Raw genomic sequence first — 17,792 nt, 5'->3', positions numbered from 1 at the left:
CAGAAATACGCGACGGACTGTGGCTGCTCATCGTTAAGAGGTTCAACTCAGTACACTTCGAACTTCACTATTTAAGAACTCTTTCATTTGGAGTGCTTGTGTTTTGCAATCTTCTGAAAATTAGCATAACTAATGTAAACATTCTTTTTCGTGTACATGAAAAATTAAATATAAATATCAACTGAATATTGTTTATTTCAAATACAACCTATAAATTTTTTACTTTAAGAACGAGCTAACCGCCTCAAAATATTTCAATGCATGTTGAGTTTCTGGAATGTAAATTATAGAGAAATTTTCCCAGAGGCTTCCGTTCTGATTTTACATCAGATGTGTCAAACAATGTTTGAATCGATGCACAATGTTTGTTTTTCAACAAGGCCCTATGAAAAAAATCAGATACCGTCTAACAAATATGTGGAATTTTGACTGATTAACAGTAAGTAGGAAAAATGTAAATATGAAGGTTTCCCAAGTTGAGTATGATAATAAAGTTTTTATTCACTTATGTGTGACACATAAAATTGCCACACAATATTTCATCTATATAGGTCACAAAAATACCCTACCGAACTATTATCCATTAACCTTCGTTGTCAACTAACTTTCTATAAAGTAGTAGCTATCTGCTTCAATTCTAGAATTTTCCAGATTTTTTATTGTAAACTACCAGAGAAAGAAAAAATAATGAGTACAGAAGACATTGGATTAGAACATTGGTAACTACACCCTCATCAAATACTCAAGACAGTAATAATTGGCAATTGAGAAGGCAAACAAATAAAAACAACATTTTTCTAACTGATATATTTCAAAACAAAACAGTAACAAATGAGAACTGGAAAAACTGTGGTCAAAAAATAATATGTCACATGACTGTGACCCTATCACATAACATATTGGGATTTTTATGTTCACAAACTGGACATTCAAATTTGGAGTCGGCCACTTGATTACCCTGAAAATGAGAATTTTCTCCATTAATTCCTTAAACCTATGCATGCCAATTTTATACAATTTTATCAAAAAACCATGTTGAACAGTCGAAAGCGCAATATATTTCAAGAGCAATTATATTTATCATACCGATTTCGATACGCTCAAAAACTCTATTAGGAACTTTCATAAAAATACAAGATATATAATATAACCTTAGTGCAGAGTTGTACACCAAAATAATGGAAAACCTAACAGTTTATTTGAGGATAATAGGATGATAAATATTTCAAATCCTTCTCAAACAATGAAATATTGAACGACAGTCATTTTTTGTTAAGAAATCAGAATTTTTATAGAACTTCTCTGAAACTTTTCAGAATCTGAAAATATAAAAATTAGTCATGGAGAACTTTATATAAGTGTAAAAAAAGTAACTTTTGGTTTACTCTGCAAACAAGCATTGCTCCCCAACACCAGAACTGCAACACTTTTTTCGATGCACATTTTATCAACCAAGTTGACGTCTTCAGGAGTTGATCCTAACTTTAAAACTCGCCCATTTATATCTAACTGGGTGCATTCGCACCTTTAAACACACATCAATGATTTCTTGGGTACAAACTGTCGTCAAGAATTTTCTCGAAAAAGTTTCTGATAATTTTTAACAGATTGATTCATATAAAAGTAAACGATTGCTATTTTCATATATTTGAAAGCATCCAGTAAACTTTTGGCATGTACCAATCTCAACAACAGGAGATTTATTTCATTCTATGCTCATTTTCCAAGGCGTATTGAGCGACACTAGACTTTATTGTTCACCGAAATCGGATGTGTGGTGTGTTCTTCAAAACGAGTTTTGATAGCAAGTAAGCCCACATCACTTAGGCCACATGTGACCCATTGTACATCCTCCCGATGAGTTGTCATCATCCATTAAATCCTTTCCAGGAAGGTAGACAGGTCACTGGGAGACGACATCTCCTTTATATCGGCAGGTGTAGGCCGAGCCTCGCCGAACACACGCTCTCTTATTGACGATAACTCCGGGCACTCGGATAGGACATGCCTGACAGTCTCATCTTCCTGTTCACACATCCTGCATAGAGGTGTGTCCACTAGCCCCATATTATGGAGGTGTTTCCTTAGTTGACAGTGGCCAGTAAGATATCCTAATGTTAAGCGTAGATTTTTCCTGGTCATCGCCAGATATTTCTCCTCTGATTCCATCCCATATCTTTAAGGGTTGAGCATGAGTGTAACATTTGTCTAGTTCCGCAATTGTTGAAGTCATCAGGCCGTAGGTGTCACTGGTCCAGCCGCTTCCTTGGCTAAAGAGTCGGCAATGCAATTACCTTCACTCCTGTCGTGCCCTTTAACTCACCTCAGGGTAATGTTATTATCTACCAAGGCTTTGGCTAAATCTTGGTGGCACTCTAGTACTAGCCCTGAGGTAACACGTCGTCTGTTCCAAGGCTAATAGGGCTGGTCTACTGTCAGTGCAGATTGTTATGTTTTTGCCAGAAATTCCTTTCCTGGTTATTTCTTTTGTGGTGATTGAGATACCAGCCAGTTCTGTTTGGACCACGCTGGTATTTTTCTCATTCCCCACTTAATTCTGAGGCTTAGTGATCTTGAGTACACTCCACATTCTGAGCCTTCTTTGGTTTTTGAGCCGTCTGTATATACGCGTATTGCATTTGTAGCATCTGACTCTGTGTTCTGTTTTATTTGTATTTTGTAGGGTTTATTAAACACAAAACTGGTTTCAATTGTATCACTGGTTGCCTGCAGCAGAGGTTGCGCAGTAAGCGCTTCTCGCCATAGGCTCAGCCTCAATTGACCATTTCCTACTTCGACATTTACACCAGGCGTGCGCAATCGAAACATGGCCATTAACGCAATCTCCTTAACGTACAGATCTAGAGGGGTCAGACCCGTAATTAATTCCATTGCCGCGGTTGGTGTTGTTCTCATGGCTCCTGTGATGTGTAAACAAGCCAGTCGTTGTATTTGATATAATTTTTGGATAGCCGTTGCTTCTAGAACTTTCGGTCCCCATGCAATGGTTCCGTACGTTAACATAGGTCTTATTATTGCAGTGTAGATCCAAGTGACCACACGGGGTGAAAGACCCCATGCGCGTCCCACTGTCCTCATAAGCCACAAATGCTCTTTTTGCTGTATTCTGTAGGTTGAGATATACCCCATACTATGAGGTGGTGAACACCCCCCACCAATGATTTTCTGGATCTGCCATTGTTTTCATATGTAAACTTAATATTCGGATATCTGTCGTTAAAAGTCAAAAATCGCAAAAACATCATCTATAAATCGGATCCAAGACAATGGAAAATCATCTAACACCTATTTAAATTGAAACGGGGATATGTTTAGGAGACTGTCGTTTTTGAGTTTTATACTCCGTCATCTTTATACGAAAAATTGGGAAACTTCAAAAGGAAAGAAGAAAGCAATCGAATCCAAAATAAACTTTTAACGATTTGTAAACCATGTACAAAATTTTCTTTCAGATACAAACTGGAAGGAAAAGCTCTTCCGCATTCGTCTCAACCGGAGCAGAAAACTCCACTTACTTCGACAGTCGAAAACTAAATCAGGCATATTAGCTTGGATCTGTGATCTGTCTGTCTGAGGGTGGGAAATTAGTAGTACTCTTACGCTATATCGGTGGATAGAGGCTGCAACATACTGAAAGAAGTGCGTTAGGGTCTCAGGCGCCTCGTGGCGGGACCTACAACTGGCGTTAGAGACTCACCACGTGACTAAGGTAGACCAAGGTATTGAATCACCATAATCCCCACAGTTTTTAGACTTGAGCCCACTTGACCTGGAGAAAGCAAAGGTAAGGTTTTTTTGATGAGCCGAGGTCTTCGATATTGTTAAATAAAACCCCATGCATCAGCTTATACTTGTGAAGCCACAGAAGCAGCTTTAATGTGTGTCTTTTGCTGAACAGGTTCCAACTCGGTGCCAGAGTTCTGAACACCTCGATCATTATTATTATCATTAAAAACCCTATCTCATCAATATGGTAACTTCATAATTACTTCTACATAAATATTCTTCATAACATTCAAATACTTTGATGAGAGCGTGTGAGACATATGAACGTAGAAAAAATCTCTTAAATCCAAAATATATTGAAGGAAAAGGTGAAAGAATCGTGGTAATTATATTTTTTACTCTATTTTTTACTCTAGAGCTAATCGAATTTCAAAAATTTGATTTGAAACTTTTTAGTTACTGAGATACTTGATGAAACACTCGTTGAATCAAGTTTTGAGCCATTTACGGCCAAAGGTGCGTTTAGGCAATTTCTTTTTATTGGCATTTTTTCGACTTATATTTCAGAAAGAACAAAAAGTATAAGTGGTGTTCGCCGAAAAAAGGAAATGGACGATGGTTTCGGACACTTGAAAGCATGCTCTTTCACGTGAGCTTCGTCAAACTTGCGATTTTTTTTACATCTTCATTTAGTAATCTTATGCTCAGAACCATTTGCTGAAAAAACGGTACTTACTGAGTGATTTCAGAAATGTACAACAATTTTCAACAGGAAACATTTTGTTTCATTAGTTTCACTTAAGTACTTTACATTGGAAAGCAGCTTCCGAGTGTCCGAATTAAAATCAGGTGCATATTATCATAAGTCATTAAACAATTTCAACGAAGATGTTTCAAAAAGTATTCTTCAAAAACTTTAATTTTCTTTTATGGCAATAACCTTGAAAAACCAATGATCAAAAACTGATGAGCTTTTCTTAAGTTCGAGTTTCCTTTATTCTTTCTGATGTGATATTTAAACCAGAACTCGCAAACGATTCATCTTCGTTACATACCGCATCGTATATCCCATAAACCGCTTCAAACTCTTTATCGAAAATTTCTTAATTTTTTAAAAAACGTAACTCGCATTCATTTTGATAAATTAGAATTTAGAAAGTTAATAAATCACGATGAAATTCTCACGAAAATTACGAAACTGATAGAAAACATTTGTAAGATAGAAAATTCAGAAACGAAAAGGTTATTGCAGAAAATGTTACTTCAATCAGCTACATTGTAGCCCAATCACAGACTAGATATCTGAAGCTACCGCCACACTATAACGAGAATAAACATCGCAGATTTAAGGAATGACGTCACAGATACCCAGACCAATGATATCAAGACCTTACGCCCCACTGAAGGCGCAGTAATACACTGCGAAACTTCAAACGCGTCTTTTTCGAAAACTTTTAAATAACTTCAATTCATTGAAAATAAAATATGTTTTTTGTTATTTTTTCATTTTTTTAAATATTGCAAAGTATTGAACCGACGATTTTCTAGGTACGTGTGCAACGTCTTCCATTCGGAAGATTCGTCGCAAGTAACTTCTTATATATTGTTACGTTTTTCCCGTAAGTTAACCAACAATTGACTAAACTGTATAATAATCAAAATTAACTTTATTTCGCTGTTAATACAACAAAAACTTTTTTAGTGAAATCAATTTCACTTGGTCGGGACGACCACCAATATACCGGTTTCGGAGTACTAGCTCCTCGTCATTACCTGGAGGGCCACTTTAGACTTAGACGAAGTAAACAAACAAAATCAATTCCAACTAGTAATAAGGTCTATCTGCAGTTGATTCATTAGAATGTACTACTGCGCCACCCGCAGACAAAGTGCGGAAAGCTGAAGTAAAACCATCAGGCAACGAATCTTTCAAATGAAAGACGTTGCTGGGTTAGTTGTTAATTTTTCCGTCTGATATCTGCTTCAAAGTCGTACGTTCACATGAGAAACAAGGGTAAGGTATTATGACCTGAACTTGAGCATATCATATACAAGCTCTCCAGAATATGTTTTACATTCTGACTCCCACGCTGGAGTCTGTATTTGTGGAGTTGTTTCTGGACTTTAGTGGCGCAGTGGTACATCTTACTGAATCAACTGCAGATAGAGCTCATGACTAATGCCCTTTGGTAACACCTATTCATTGATGAAAAATCTTTTTATATTTTAGAAGACATTCATGCAAAATGTTTATACGTGGAAAGCCAGTCAGGCTTGGCTTCAAAACTGTGGTGCCTTTGTTCTGACACTAAATACTTATTCAAGTTTATTCCATATGAAGGAAAATTAGACAAATCAGAACAAAATGTTCTTTAGAGATAAAATTAGTTCTGGAACTTCTTTCAGTGGTAGAATCTCCACAACAACATGAAGTGTTTTTCACAATTTATTCACCTCGTAAATTATTTCTGAAAAACTGAAAAATAATAGTTTTGTTGCAACAGGAACAGTTAGAGAAAATCGAACTGATATCAATAGGAAATAAAATTAGAGGTGTATTTAATTCGGAATTAGAAGTAGAAGATTTTATTTCTTAACCTAATGTAATTCACCAGTATAACATCTAAATAGGGGGTGTATACTTGTACGACAGCAGCAACGTGAATTAGAGAATTTTATTAGAAGGTCGAGTGGTGATGGCCTTTATTTACTAATATGGTTGACAGGGTTGTTGACAATATATCTGGAACATTCATGAATTGGTAAATCAGTCGAACATTTACCAGTTATATTTTTTTCACATCTAGTAAAGACTAGAAGAAGCAGACTAGAGTCTGCTTAAATTTAGTGGCCATAAGGACAACATCGTTACTGTGATATGTATGTTTATCACCCTGTATAAATAGTAAGCTATGGTGGTTGCCATAACGAAGATAACAAGATAGTAGGTACAATTCGAAAGTGAAAAAACTGTTATAAAATTGAAAGAAAATAAAGTTTGTTCCAAAGACTCATGACATAGTGTCATAAGTATCTACTCGGCTGTGAGCCCGATTACTGTTGAGTTATGAATATGAGAACATCATTCAGTTTAGTTGATTTATAATTTTATTGTATCTAGTTGTATATAGTTGCTATTGTAGAAAAAAAAAGAAAAAATAGTTTATGTCAATAAAAGTCAAAAGAAACATTTCATTTTCTTTAACTGAGGAAAGTTATTAATTCCAAAAAGTTATGGGCCCAGATGATAAGTTAGGAATTCGTCAGTTCGATGGTACAGATTTCGACCATTGGAAATTTCGAATGGAATTACTGTTCAAAGAACATGAAGTTGAAGAAGTGATTAATGAAGCAGTTCCCTTGCCGGAAGACTCCAACTGGAAGAAAAAGGACATCAAATGCCAGAATATTATTGTGAAGTGTTTAGCTAATTCGCATTTGGAATGCGTTAAAGATAAGAAATCTGCCAAAGAAATGTGGGAAGCACTAGAAAATACATATCAAAAGAAAGGACTTGCCAGTAGAATTTACTTAAGAAAGAAACTTTTAATGCTAAAATCAGAGGAAAACGAAAGTATGGAAAGTCATTTCAGAAAATTTGATGAGATTGTGAGACATTTCAAAACGGCAGGTGAAAAATTGGAAGAAGCTCACGTTGTTACACATTTATTGATTACGTTACCATCATCGTATGATAGTTTAACTACAGCATTAGAGACATTATCTGAAGATAAACTAACAGACAACTGAAAATGACGAGAAGAAATTATTATCATTTTTTATTGACTCAGGAGCAACAGATCATCTCATTAACGATGACAGATTCTTTTCCTTTGCGAAGGTACTAGAGAAACCAATTTCGATTGCAGTCGCGAAATCAGAACAATCATCAGCAACAGAAATTGGTCAAATCGAAGTGAAACAAGGAAATTTAGACATAACAATAAAGAATGTGCTTTTTGTTCCTGATTTGAGAGTAAATTTGTTATCTGTGAGGCGACTGGAAATGATGGGATTCAAAATTGTTTTTGATCGTGGAGAAGCAAAATTATACACTGAAGCTGGTTTAATTGCCAAAGGTAGTAGAAGTGATCATCTTTATGAAATAACTTTCCGTTTGAAACAAAGTTATATAGCTCATATGGCGTATAACTATAAAGAAGACTTGTGGCATCGCCGAATGGGTCACGTAAGTCAATCCAATCTAAATAATCTTGTAAGATTCAAAATGGTGGAAGGAATTGTGAATTTCAAAAGTAAGAGGGCGGAACTCTGTGAAGAATATATGAGAGGAAAACAAACAAGACTGCCATTTAAGGACATCAATCAGCCAAGAAGTAGAAGGTCATTGGAGATCATTCATAGTGATATTTGTGGACCAATCACTCCTTCAACCTGGAATGGATATAACTATTTCATTACGTTTATTGATGATTATATTCATATCACAATTGTTTATTTGCTGAAAAGTAAAAATGAAGTTTTGAAGTATTTTAAAATGTATGAAGCACTAGTAACAAGCAAATTTTCATTGAAAATTGCAAGTCTCAGAGTAGATAACGGTGGTGAATATAGATCAACCGCTCTCAAAGTATTTTGTGAAGAAAAGGGAGTGAAATTGATCTACACGATGAGATATACACCTCAACAAAATGGTGTTGCTGAAAGAATGAATAGAACACTTCTTGAAAAGGCAAGAACAATGATATTTGATGCCAAAATGAAAAAAGAAATGTGGGGAGAAGCAGTTTTTGCAGCAACATATTTAACAAACAGAAGTAACACACGATGCCTAATAAAAAAAACTCCAGCAGAAATGTGGACAGGATTTAAACCAGATTTGTCTAAAATAAGGGTATTTGGTTCCAAGGCCTTTGTTCAAATACCTAAAGAAAAAAGAACAAAATTAGATGAAAGAAGTGACATATGTAGAATGATTGGTTATGCCGAAAATGGTTATCGCCTGTGGAATGAACATGAAAGGAAGATTATTCTATCAAGAGATGTGATTTTTGACGAGAGGCGTCCTCAAATCGAAAACCAAAATGTTGAACATCAAATAATAATGCATATTGATGAAATAAATAAAGCAAAACAAATTTTAAATTGTACAAAACCTGAAAAAACCATAGAAATACTTAATGAAATTCCAGTAGAATCAGAGATAATAAATTCAGAAAAGGAAACGAGAAATCTTGAAAGTAGATTGTCAAATATTCAAAATGAAACGTCAATCATTGAAATGCCATCAATAGAAACTATTTCTGAAGTGAATCAGAAAAGAATTACAAAAAGGCCAGTCTGGTTAGATGACTTTGAAATCTACATGGCACTAAATACAGATTCAATAACAGAAAATGTACCAAAAAACTATAAAGATATTGATAATTTACCACAAGATGATGCAAACAAATGGAGAAATGCAGTGAGAGAAGAATTAGACTCCTTAATGGAAAATAATACCTGGACTTTAGTGGACTGTCCTGATGAAGTGAAACCTATAACAAGCAAATGGGTGTTCAAGCAGAAGAAAAATGTAAATGGACACGTAGAGAGGTACAAAGCTAGACTGGTAGCAAGAGGTTTTCAGCAGAAAGAAAACATTGAATACAAAGAAACGTATGCTCCTGTTGCAAGATCAACAACAATTAGGTTATTTATGTCAGTAGCAGTCCAATACAGATACCCATTGTTCCAGATGGATGTTAAAACTGCCTTTTTGAATGGATTTCTAGAAGAAAATGTATATATGGAGGTTCCAGATGGAATGGATTGCGAGAATGGAAAAGTATGTAAGCTGAATAGGTCATTATATGGCTTGAAACAATCACCAAGATGTTGGAATGAACGTTTCAATCAATACTTACTGAAAATCGGTTTTGACAGATCTGTCAGTGATTACTGTTTATATTCCAAATTCTGTGATGATGAAATAATATATTTGATTATTTTTGTCGATGACTTACTTCTTACTGGAAATAGCCAACAAGGAATAGAGAGAGTGAAAAGGGAACTAAAGAAAGAATTTCATATGACTGACCTTGGTAAAGTAGAATTATATATGGGAATGCATATCCAACAAAATTTGGAGAAAAATGAGCTGGTCATCAGTCAGAAACAAAATATCGAAAGTCTTTTGAGAAAATATGAAATGGAAAACTGTAAATCAGTAAGTACTCCAATAGAAAAAGATTTGAAATTAGAGAAAATTTCCGATATTAGTCTGAAAACTGACAAACCGTACAGGGAACTCATTGGTTCATTATGTTAACTGCACGTCCAGATATTTGCTTTGCAGTAAATTATTTGAGTCGTTTTCAAGATTGTGCAGGAGAGGAACACTGGAAACACCTCAAGAGAGTTTTAAGATATCTACGCGGAACTTCTGAACTGAAACTTTGTAACAGGCGACGAGAAAAGGCTCCAGTAATTATTGGTTTTGCTGATTCTGATTGGGCAAATGACATTTATTTAAATCATTTGGAAATCTGATTTCTTGGACAACAAAGAAACAACTGTGTGTTTCACTTTCAACTACTGAAGCTGAGTACGTTGTTGCTTGTAATGCTGCTTGTGAAGGAATTTGGTTAAAAAATCTGATAACTGACATGAGAATAGACTTTTGTAGTCCCATACAAATATTTGAGGACAATCAAGGATGTATTCAGCTTTCCAAGAATCCTGATACAAAACGGTCCAAACATATTGATATCAAATATCATTTCATCAGAGAAAAAGTAGTCTATTAGGATTGAATGATGGACTTCTTATTCAGGTGGGGTGTTGAGTTATGAATATGAGAACATCATTCAGTTTAGTTGATTTATAATTTTATTTTATCTAGTTGTATATAGTTGCTATTGTTTAAAAAAAAAGAAAAAATAGTTTGTGTCAATAAAAGTCAAAAGAAACATTTCATTTTCTTTAACTGAGGAAAGTTATTAATTCCAAAAATTACGACATTAAAAATTGGTCAATTTGGAAGCAAAAATTCGAAATGTATTTGAAAGTATCTGATAAATCTGAAAGTCAAGATAGCCATTCTTCTCAATTGTATCGGCGACGAAGGTTTTGATATATATAATACGTTCAACAACTACCAAAAATCAACACTCGTAAAACTATTTGCTGACTTTAATGACTATTTTCTACCGAGAAAAAGCATACCTATATGGAATCATTCAAATTCAATCACCTAGTCCAAGGTGAAGCAAGAACTATTGAGCAGTGTCTCACTTAGCTAAAGAAGCAAGCTAGAATATGTGATTTTATATGTTCAAACCCTACGTGCGATACAAGAAATGAAGAGAGAATGATTAGATATCATCTAATTGTTGGAATACAAGACAAACAGAATCAATCCAGGCTAATAAGGGAATTGGATATAACTGTAGTGAAGAATATAGAATATTGTAAATCTATAAAACTCGGTGAAGAGCATGTCAAAATACAGAAACCTGAAGAAGTTAATAATGTGAAGAAATTTCAAAAATTCAGATGTAGGAAGTGTCTTTAGGAACTTATCTCAAATAAATGCCCTGCTTATAATAAAAACTGTGCAGTTTGTCAAGGAAAATGACGTTTTGCAAAAGCGTGTTACTACAAGAAAAATGAAAAATGTCATTCTACGAGGTCAAATGAAAATTTTAGCAGAGAACATCTAATGAAAGAAAAAAAAAGCTGCATTCAGGATGAAGGGCAAGATGAGTCTGGTGTCGAATTATTTTCGAATAAATGTCGTATAGGATATAATAATTCATGGTATGACATATTCACTATTAAAAATTGCATATTGAAATTCAAGCTTGATTCTGGTAGTGACAGTAGCATTTTACCTATTTTGCATCTCAAACAAATTATTCCTAATCCAAATTTGAAGCCCTGCTTTATAATTTTAGTATCCTACGGTACCTCAAACCCTTAGATGCAATTACATTGAAATGCTAGTTCAGAGATATATTTCAGTATATCAAATTTATTGTAGTTGATTTCAGTTCCGAGCCAATTTTTGGGTCTTAAGATTGTCCAAATTTGAATTTAATTTAAAAAAATAATGAAATAAATCTTGTGTCAATCGAAAACAAAAATTCTTGAAATATATAAACAAGTTTCTGAAGGAATAAGTAAGATTCCTGGATTAGGTTCTATTAATTTAACCAGCGATGGTAGGCCGGTAATTCAGTACCAACGAAATCTTCAATTTTCATCACATTCAAAATTGAAAAATGTTCTTATAGTATTTTATAAAAATTTTAAATAAATATACTGTATTCAGCCACCGGTGCATTTATACAACCTTGTATTTGTTTCGATTCCTATTTTAAATTTTTTGTGCAATAAATAAAGAAATAAAAATATTTATTTCATGTAAACAATTAGACATGTATACATTCGTCCAGGTAGTGATATAGATCACATAAGATAAATTAAATAAAATAGTGTAAAATACGCTTCACATGATGAACATACCAGTAGAAAGTTATATATCATAATTAAAGACAAGAAGTATGAACATGTTAAAAACAAAGAACAGGATAGTAATCCCAATGAGGAAGAGGATTACATACTAACATGCACTTGTAACTACATGATCCAGATAATCATCTAAGGAGTAAAAACAGTGCTGTGTTAAATATTCAAGGATCTTAGTTTTGAATGATACAACAAAACATATTGTCATCTTTGGATTGTAGTGGCAAAACATTATACAATTTTATGCCCAGAAATCTATTTGGAGTTCTGTGTTTTTGTAAGTCTGAATAATGGAGGACAGAGATTACTTTTTTCCTTGTTTTATAAGAGTGAGTGTAATAGTGAATTCTTTGATATATTATGTTTTTTTTACATAAAGAAGGTACTCCATAATGTAGCAACATGGTAATGGAATGATGCCTAATGTCCTGAACAGTGGTTTACAGTGATCATCATATTTACTGAATGTTATTATTCGAATGACTTTTTTTGCGCAATGAATATTTTATAGCTCTGACCTGTGTTCCTATGATTATCAAGGCATGCCATTATGCTATGGAAAATTCGCCATTCTTAGATGGTCTGTATCTACATTCCCTTAACTGTTTGTATGTTGATTTAATGAAAATTTCAATAAATATTCACCTTGTCTTGGCTGTTAATGGGTTGAAATTGGTGAAACATATGGAGTATTGCAGAATTGTTTTATCTGAATAAAGAAATAAAAAGGTTATTGAAAGTGAATGAAATACTAAGCATAGTGCTGTCTTCCAAACTAATATAAACATTGTATTAAAGAAAATATACTTTAAGAATATGAACTGAGGTTGTAACTATGCACAGTAAAATAATTGGGAAAATTGTGATGGTAGGAATTCAGAACACTTTTTATTTTTTGTCGGACACGATTAGTTTTTGTTTACAATACATTTTCATAGTGGCAAAACCTCAACTAGTGGTTGGTATTATTCTGCATGTGCAATGAATATTTCAGAGAAAACTCATATAATAAATATCATCTAATTCTTTAAAATATGTTGCTAGATTCTTCTACATTTTTCTTACCGCATGAATTACTTACTTTTAGACAAACATAACAGAAGATATGAGAGCAGCCCATATGATGTGGTAATATTGGATTTTCCCCACAGTGTGCACATTTACTGAGCATTGTCATATTCCTCTTATCAACAACAGTAGTTTTAGCTTTTACATGATATGGATTCAAATTTCGAAGGTTTCTCTTTATTTTATGATAATTCACAAGAGGTAATACATACACCAATAGTTCCTAGAAGACATAATCAAAATTACAATGATCAACTGTTAGTGATATACATTTACTCACTATAAAACCATTCCACAACAACTCCCGGGCCAAATATTTGGACTCGAACTGCCTTTGAGCATTATCGGTTGCATAAACTTGTGTAAGTCCTAGAATTCTTTCTATAAGCAATGGCTTTTCACCAGAACGCAAGAATATGGAAATATTCATAAAATCCAACAACTTTAATAGTGTATAAATTTTGAAAATAATGTTATTTATATCATGAGAAGGTTTCCATATTTCCAACTTTGTTTTCACATACTCAAAACAATTTCCCAAGACATACAGTAATTTCTGGGTTGTAGAAATATTTTGGTACTTCAAAGAAAGCAACTGTTGGCCAAAGGTACTATTTGATTTCAGAATTGAATTGTTCAATAATGAAAGACGGAGAATTAGATTCAATTCCGGTTCATATGGCGCGATGAATCCCGGCTGAAATTTAACAAAATCACACAAGAAAAACGATCGTTTATTAAAAAAGGTAAGTAATCAACTCACAGGAAGATTTTTTGTCGAATCAATAAATATTTGATACAAAGCCTTAAATATCTCATTGTCCAAATAAACGGCATTCATTTGAGTTACACGTAATAACTTATTTTTTCCCATATTATAATTATTTATTATTAAAATATTGAAGACAATTTGTTCATCGCAATAATCTCAATTCAAAAATAAATATTACACTAGGTTAGAAGTTGGAATGTTACAAAAGTAACACAGATTCCAGTGTTGCCAAGTGTCTTGTCTAAACTTCCAACTTCCAATAAATTGATGGATATAACCGTTACTACGTGATAGAAGATCATGAAAATTGGAAAATAGAACTTCTTGTGTTTTTTAACACTTGTATTTGTTACTAACGTCATTGAAGTTTCATCCTACACGAACATTTTCCAACGAATACAATAAACTAAATAAATGATAATATTTACCCTTACATCACTGTAGGCAGTCTATACGGTGCTGTAGGTAATAACATAGGTCCTTAACTTGATTGAGTACCTGAATTTTGTTTACCTGTAACAATGTGGGTATGCTAATCTGAAAACTGGCGACTAGACAAGAAAGATTTGGTCATTTAGTAGGTTACATCCGCGATGCTTATGCTTGTGAATTTCAAATGATTTCAAATAATTGTGTTTCCAACCCTTGCTTGCATAGTGCAAAATTTCCGTATCGTTTAGATTCGGCAATTTCTTGAAGGCCAAGGCATTCGGTACAACGTTCGCTTAATGGTGTTTTTTGGGTCATTGAATAGCAAGCTGATGTACACATCATCTTTTGAAGACATTCTTTATAAGATGTGAGAGGAATCGCCGTCTCATTAGTAAGAGCTGAAATATCTCCCCCACTTAGCATCAGTTTAATATTTTGGTGATAAATACACAAATAAACTACGTGTATACTGGAGTCACCAGCAAAAATGCACTGTTTAGGTCGCATTACGAAAATTTTTTTGAAAGACCGACTTTTGCAGTGGGTACTCTATTTTAAATTGTTGATACAATTCATCAACGTTGCACATTAAAAGTCCAGTTCGACAGACACGAAAGCGCGGCCGTACACGGACCACATATTTGCAGTTGAAGCAACCACAACATTGTGGCCACGTTGACTGCAATTTGCGGTTGACCCAACCACATTTTTGTGATCGATTTGCGGTCATATAAACCGCACTTGCAGTTGAGGCAACTGACATCTATATTTTGTGGTGTCAGAGTTTAGTGCCAGTTTCAATATGAATTTTGAAGAAGAAACACTACTACTTCTTATTTTGAGATGAAGGAGAAGACGTAGGAAGGTACGATCGTTTTGGGTACATCCACTTCTGGATGCGCGATAACAGGAAGGAAATTTTTATATTTTGCTTGAAAGTGGTTAAAATGTTTCGTGGTGCATTTCATCAGTTCGGACTCTCATTGTCTAATATGATATAAATTGATTTGAAATCTCTGAAAGAATCTATAAAGAAATTAAAAAGATTAGCTGGAAAAACAATTTTATTAAGCAAAAAACTGAAATTACAATGAAATAACATACAAGCAACAGCCAGTAAACTCAGGCCAAACGAAAAACATTTTTTTAATTACTTCAGAATGTCCATTAGTTCTTTTGATGAATTAATTAGAATTTTGAGAAATAAAAAATTGAACACTGTGAGACCAATATGAGAAAAAGTACACGATGGTGTACGCGGTTGGGTTCGACTGCAAGTTTGTGGTTAGTTTACGGCGGATGCCGCGATGACATTTCGGCGGAGATCAGCAGCAAGTTGACTGCAATCGCCAGTTTTGACTTTTGTGAACGCCTGTGTACGTGTAGTACAGTATTTCTTATGGGCGGCTTGAGTTCGCTGGAACGCGACTGCAATTGTGTGGTCGATCCGACCGCAAAATGTGGCTCGTGTACGGGCTCTCAAAGTCTTTTTCAAGTGTTTCCGATGTCAGCTGTTATCCCGCCCGTGGATTAGCTGATGATAAAATACCATTCTTCTCAACCAGTTCCTTGGCTTTTTATGCTTGTCTTCGAGATGTATTAAACTCTGCCGCAAGACTATTTTCGCTTCATGATTCGGGCACCAAAGTATAAGGAACATAGTTTTGAAGAAAACAGGTGTAGAGAGGTCATGGAACTTTTATTTCAACTGTAACATTATGTCTCTGTCGTTGAATTTCATGTAGTCTGTGTCGATTTCGTATTTTTTTTCTATTTGTGAAAAAACATTTGAAAAATCAAATGTCTAACTTTGAAAAAATTCAATTTGAAAAATAATAAACCTTTCTTTTTTTAAATGCTACTAAGGAGCTCATTGAGTCAACTATAGATTTAATTCATTACTTTATTTGATTATCAAATGTTATAACTAGCACTTGCGTTTGGAACAATGCATACCTATAAGAGTTTTTTCCCAACACCAAACCGTTATTTTGAACACCTCGACACGTGTTTCGATCACCAAGTGATCATCTTCAAGAGGAAGATCAAACTAGTAACTAGTAGTAATAACTAATAACTAGTAGTTTGATCTGTGGTTGTAATAACGTTCCTCGTCATCAGAGTAGATGTTGCCTTTACTTTACCAACTACATTGATAAACCCCCTTTTATTGCGAGTATGAAAAGAGGGTAATAGGTTGTCGAATTTTCTTTGTAAAGTTCTAATAAGATATTTAGTTGGGAGCAACAAATTCTCAGATAATTCGTGATAAGATATTGGGTAAGTTACATTATCTTTGGAAATTCTTTTTTAAATCGATTCAAAAATGTTCATTCAAATTCTGTATCTGATCGATCCAAAATTGTTTAAAGGTCCAAATGATGTAGAAAGGTATGCTTGGTGTACATGGGTCTAGCGTTACTTTGCGTATTGGATAGGTAGGTAGGTAGGTAGGTCTAAAGTGAGTGAGTCTATTCGACCCTCTAACGCAACCCACAAGGGTTTATTGTGGCTCATACCTATTCACACTCGGCCAAATAAACTCAGTTTCTCAACAAAGCCGATTAGTTTGTAAGGTGAGTAGTATTTCAGGACAGATCGTGAGAGTACGGATCTGCCGAACTCTAAGAAACTGATTCGGTCCCCAGCGTGGAGGCACACACATTGTCTTCCGCCAGTCCAAGTCTCTGCATACGATGATTCAAATGACAGTGACCTGAGAGAAGGCCTGTTAGACATCGTAGTTCATCCCTACTGTAGTCCAACAACTGTTTGGTATCAAGCTTCAAGATTGTCAGAAGTTCATAAATCTTCTTGCCATCCAGGTGTTCAGTGTTTGTTTGGCAAAGCCCAAAGCGATGCCAATGACAGGTTCTGGTCCGATGAAGCCGCTTGCAACACCCTTCTTTGCAAGAGAGTCAGCAGCTTCATTGCTTTCCAGGCGAGTATGGCCAGGAATCCAGACCAGAGAAAATCTGTTAAGTCTTCCTATCGACGAGAGTCGTTTTTGGTAGTTTGCTACCAATTTAGACGTTGCTCGGTAGGAGTCAAGAGCTTCCAACGCCGCTTGACTGTCCGAGAATATTTTTATTGACTTGTGAGTGAGGTTGGATTTATCCAATCTCTCCGCACACAATTCAATAGCGTAAATTTCCGCTTGAAATACAGTCGCATAAGTTCCTAGGCAGGTAGATAACTCTGTCCTGGGTCTGCGACTAAAAACACCTGCACCAGAACCTGAAGGTGTTTTTGATCCATCTGTGAACCAACAATATTTCCTTCTCCCGGAGGATCCAGTTCT

At 34.7% G+C, this 17,792-nt stretch overlaps 1 protein-coding gene across 1 annotated transcript; it reads right to left on the bottom strand.

Moving 5' to 3' along the window:
- Window positions 1–792: 792 nt before the first annotated feature.
- On the bottom strand, window positions 793–14,261 carry LOC111507009 (peroxisome biogenesis factor 2). The gene is made up of 4 exons (XM_023162227.2): window positions 14,051–14,261; window positions 13,568–13,984; window positions 13,301–13,510; window positions 793–958 (listed from the first exon to the last, which is right to left on the bottom strand). The coding sequence occupies exons 1-4, from the start codon at window positions 14,159–14,161 to the stop codon at window positions 869–871; spliced, it is 828 nt and encodes a 275-aa protein (XP_023017995.2). The 5' UTR covers window positions 14,162–14,261; the 3' UTR covers window positions 793–868.
- Between the last annotated feature and the right edge of the window lie 3,531 nt (window positions 14,262–17,792).

The sequence above is a fragment of the Leptinotarsa decemlineata genome, unplaced genomic scaffold, assembly GCF_025532065.1.
Source record: "Leptinotarsa decemlineata unplaced genomic scaffold, Ldec_3_MD MMD2_tig00000505_RagTag_RagTag, whole genome shotgun sequence".
NCBI classification, from domain to species: domain Eukaryota; kingdom Metazoa; phylum Arthropoda; class Insecta; order Coleoptera; family Chrysomelidae; genus Leptinotarsa; species Leptinotarsa decemlineata.
Note: the sequence above shows the minus strand (reverse complement) of the source record. Positions and strands in the feature narration are given on the sequence as shown.

What these genes read in the sequence shown, in the direction of transcription:
- LOC111507009 (XM_023162227.2), bottom strand. Translation starts at nt 14,161, where the DNA reads ATGGGAAAAAATAAGTTATTACGTGTAACTCAAATGAATGCCGTTTAT. An exon ending in ATTCGACAAAAAATCTTCCT is followed by an intron (nt 13,985 to 14,050) that starts GTGAGTTGATTA and finishes GTTAAATTTCAG; the next exon opens with CCGGGATTCATCGCGCCATA. An exon ending in TGTTGTGGAATGGTTTTATA is followed by an intron (nt 13,511 to 13,567) that starts GTGAGTAAATGT and finishes TATGTCTTCTAG; the next exon opens with GAACTATTGGTGTATGTATT.